This window comes from Mauremys reevesii, linkage group 13 (genome assembly GCF_016161935.1).
Source record: "Mauremys reevesii isolate NIE-2019 linkage group 13, ASM1616193v1, whole genome shotgun sequence".
NCBI classification, from domain to species: Eukaryota; Metazoa; Chordata; order Testudines; family Geoemydidae; genus Mauremys; species Mauremys reevesii.
In genome coordinates, this window is record NC_052635.1 from 11,475,208 (window position 1) to 11,479,492 (window position 4,285).

General features: G+C 41.8%; 1 protein-coding gene across 1 annotated transcript; it reads left to right on the forward strand.

Annotated features, from left to right (window-relative positions):
- The first annotated feature begins 2,677 nt into the window (after positions 1–2,677).
- Positions 2,678–3,625, forward strand: LOC120380008 (olfactory receptor 6P1-like). Its single transcript, XM_039497515.1, has one exon. It carries the CDS (start codon positions 2,678–2,680, stop codon positions 3,623–3,625), a length of 948 nt encoding a protein of 315 aa, XP_039353449.1.
- Positions 3,626–4,285: the final 660 nt, after the last annotated feature.

Sequence of the window (4,285 nt, forward strand, 5' to 3'; positions counted from 1 at the left end):
AAAGGGGGTTCCAAGGAGGATGGATCTAGACTGTTCTCAGTGGTAGCAGATGACAGAACAAGGAGTAATGGTCTCAAGTTGCAGAGGGGGAGGTTTAGGTTGGACATTAGGAAAAACTTTTTCACTAGTAGGGTGGTGAGGAACTGGAATGCGTTTCCTAGGGAGGTGGTGGAATCTCCTTTCTTAGAGGTCTTTAAGGTCAGGCTTGACAAAGCCCTGGCTGGGATGTTTTAGTTGGATTTGGTCCTGCTTTGAGCAGGGGTTTGGACTAGATGACCTCCTGAGGTCCCTTCCAACCCTGAGATTCTATGATTCTATGATTCTAGGACTCCCGGCCAGTCAATGGGCCCGTGACACCATCCTTACAGGAGCAAGACAAAGGGAGGAGGCTGCACTAATGCCAAATGATAGTGATATTTTCTGTTGATGATTTCAGTCTGTCAGCTGATATCAAAATTTACCAACATTTATTGATTGAAATAGATTCCTGTCAGTTGAGCTATAAGCTTCAAAGAAGGTTCAAGGCGTTAGCTGTCCAAATCCCACTGAAATCAAAGGGTCCCATCTTTCAAATCAGAGGGTATTTTATTTTAGACTTCAGTGAGGGAAGCACAGACTGAACAGAATTATTCCTGGGGTGTAAAATTAATTCTGCACATAGCTCTGTGCATGATCAGGTCCCTATTTAGCAGTTAATAAGGAGTAGTAATGGCAGACTAGACAGCCACAAACAGAGAGAGAGAGTGAGAAAGAGGAGTAAATATTTTTAACCACTGAAAAAGAAGAAAAGGAGAAAATCTAGGGGTGAAAAAAAATTCAGATGCAACATTTTTCCCATCAAAATGTCAGTTCATTAAGATAAAAATGTTCTGTGGGAAAATATAAATTTCTACAAAATTTTGCGTAGGAAAAAGGTTATTGTATATAAAATAATATAAAGGGAAATAAAATAATAGAAAAATAAATTCATAGAAAATATATTTAAATACATATAAATAATAAAATTCAAATAAAATACAATAAAATATAAAAGAACATAAAAGTAATATAAAATTTAAAAAGTTTGTTCGGTAACTAATCCTATGGCACTCCAAGGGGAATATGGCACTAATCTCTCGCAAACTCCCAACCCAATGCAAAATGACTGAATTTGGAAAAACGAAAGACCTGTCAGCTCACCGCTAGGACTTGTTGTTAGATATTCGGCTGCATGTGTGTGTTCTCCTTGTGTGCTGCCCCAGCTCTGTGCTGACAGCCGGCACAGCAGATCTCGAGTGAAGCACCCAATGATCGCAAGGTCCGTTACGCTATGAAGGCACTCAGCCAGGTTTATCGTCGATGAAGCACGGTAATAACACGTGGCAGACTCTACGAGGATACGAAAACATATATGCCCGTGACAATGGACACAGCTCAGTGAATGGCAGGACTTTCAATTCCTCCCCTGGGCTGGACAAAGACACTCCCTCAGAGATATCTCTTTATACCCTGATGCAAACAAATTACGTACTGCACCTCTGACATAGTTACTACCTAACATGGCTAGTTCGCAGCCATCTCCTTGTACATGTTTGTTCGATCAAAAGGGCTCTATTCATCACACTGTCATCCTGACCTTATCTTTTAGGAGGAGTCAGTGTGTTCCTGTTATCCTTGGGGAACGTTTTTATACCATCACCGATATTGGGATGTTCTGGAACCACTCTTCTGGAATGTGTTTGCATCAGTACTCGGTGCCTAGTACTTCTTAGGAAGGTGTTTCTGCAATGTCAGGCCTGTTCTTGCCAACTTCTGTGATGTTTGCTCACAGCCTGACTTTTACTAATGGCTTTATATCAGTCCTGGCCTCAAAACTGGAATGAAAACCAACATTTGAAAAATCTGCAATTACTGATTAATGGAAATATGAGTTTCACAAACTCATAATATGAAAATAGCACATTTTTCACTAATTTTGAATTTAATACAGATTTTTTCTGCACTAGATAATACATTTCTGGCTAGCATGGTGGTTTCTAGCTGGAGTTTTTTGGTTTTGTTTATTGTTTAATGAAGATTGGGTCTCTGTGTACAGTGTCCTACTGTGAGACAATGAAATATTGTCCTAGGGAACGACAGGGATGTAGCTGTTTGGAATAAAAAAAATTCAAATTCCTGTGATAGAGTTCGGTTGCCCATTTTCATGGCAATGCACATGGAGTTGGGTGCCCACCCACTGCAATTCCCAGCCCTATTGGCTTGATTTGTTTCTCTGTTGTGTTTTCCTCTGAAATAAAAAAATCTTAACCAATTTCAGCAGTGGAACTACAACTTAGAAAAGGACATTGCTCTGCTCTGATACACCAGAAAGTGAAAGGAGTGACTATTTAAGCCAATATCTATCAGTGTTTCTCTACTGTTCAATCTGAGCTCCATCCCCATAGTATATCAGTACTTGCTGTGATCTGTGAAGTTTCCATGAGAAACTAACGCGTTGTTGAACATGCTATCTGCTCATATATTAAAACTGTTCCCATGGTCAAGAGAGATGGTTTTTTCCCCATTTCGCCTCCACTTTCCACTCAGCTAGTGTTCCGGTAGACAGCTGGGGAGACAATACAAACAATGCTGACATTTTATTGAGTGAATGTGCTTCATTTATATCACACAGTGAATTTCTTTCTCATAGACATACCCCATGACAAACCCAGAAGAGGGAAATCATACTGTCACAGAATTCATCCTCCTGGGATTCGGGACTCTTCCTGAACTGCGAATCCTGTTTTTCCTGCTCTTTCTCTTGATCTACACTGCAACTGTGGCTGAGAACATCCTCATCATTGTGTTAGTTGTGGCTGATCAGCACTTTCACACCCCCATGTACTTCTTCCTGGGAAACATGTCCTGCTTGGAGACCTGCTACACCTCCGCCACCCTGCCCAGCATGCTGGCCACTCTCCTCACTGAGGACACAACTATTTCATTTACTGGGTGTCTCACACAATATTATTTCTTTTGTTCTCTGGTTGCCACAGAATGCCTTCTCTTGTCGGTGATGTCTTATGATCGGTATGTAGCGATATGCAATCCAATGCACTATACAGCCCGTATGAGTGGTAGGTTACACCTCCAGCTTGCAGGTGGCTCTTGGACAGGTGGCTTCCTATGTGGTGGCGTAATAACATTGTCAATATCACAGTTAACCTTCTGTGGTCCCAATGGTATTGATCATTTCTTTTGTGATCTTATCCCCCTGATAAATCTCTCTTGTAATGATCCTCAGATGATGGAAATGTTGATTTTCACACTCAGCTTGATTTTCTTATTGGTCCCATTCCTGCTTACCTTGATGTCCTACATCTGCATCATCGCCACCATCCTCAGAATCCCGTCCACCACCGGGAGGCAAAAGGCCTTTTCCACCTGCTCCTCCCACCTCATTGTGGTGACCATTTATTTTGGATCGTTGCTAATAGTCTACATGTTCCCAACCACTGACATCCTCAGGGACTTCAAGAAAGTTCTCTCTGTTGTCTATGCTGTCCTGACTCCCCTGGTAAATCCCCTCATTTACAGTCTGCGAAACAAAGAGGTGAAGGAAGCCCTGAGGAAAGCTTGCAGGAAATTTGTATTTGGACAATGCTAACTCATCAGTTCCTTAGGTTAAAATAAAATAGATATTACATGGGCTGTGATAGAGCCTGAACCAAAGCCTGCTGTAGTCCCAGGTCATGTTTCCGTTAGATTCATTGGGCTTCATGTCATGCTCTTACAGAGTCACAGGCATGGGAGAAAGTGGAGACTGTTAGATCTCTTAAATCTGTGACCCCAGTCTTTTTAGGACCTATGTGAGATGCCACAGGTGAGTACTACTGGGATGGTGGGAGATATGAACTTGTGGCCGCTCTAAAGTCAGACAATGAGGGAAGACTATGCTCAGTGAGAGGGTACAAGCAAAATGGACTCATCTGGAACACTAAGCATCCATTCATTGTAGGGTGAGAGACTGCTATATACACACACACACGTACGCACACACACACGTATACCTACACACAATGTACCTACCTTATAAAAATATAGAGTTGAAATGTCACCGTGGAACTCCAATGTTAGGTAATTATATAATTAACTTTTGTGCCTTTATAGTGTATTTCATTCCCAGGCATCATTCAAAAGGAACAGAAAAGCACAAGAAAACTCCCTGACTTTTGCCACAGAACACAGGACACCAGCACAGGCCTCTTATTTTCCCATTTCCAGCAATGACTAAGGGCCAGTTTTTCAAGATACTTAGGTGCCCAGG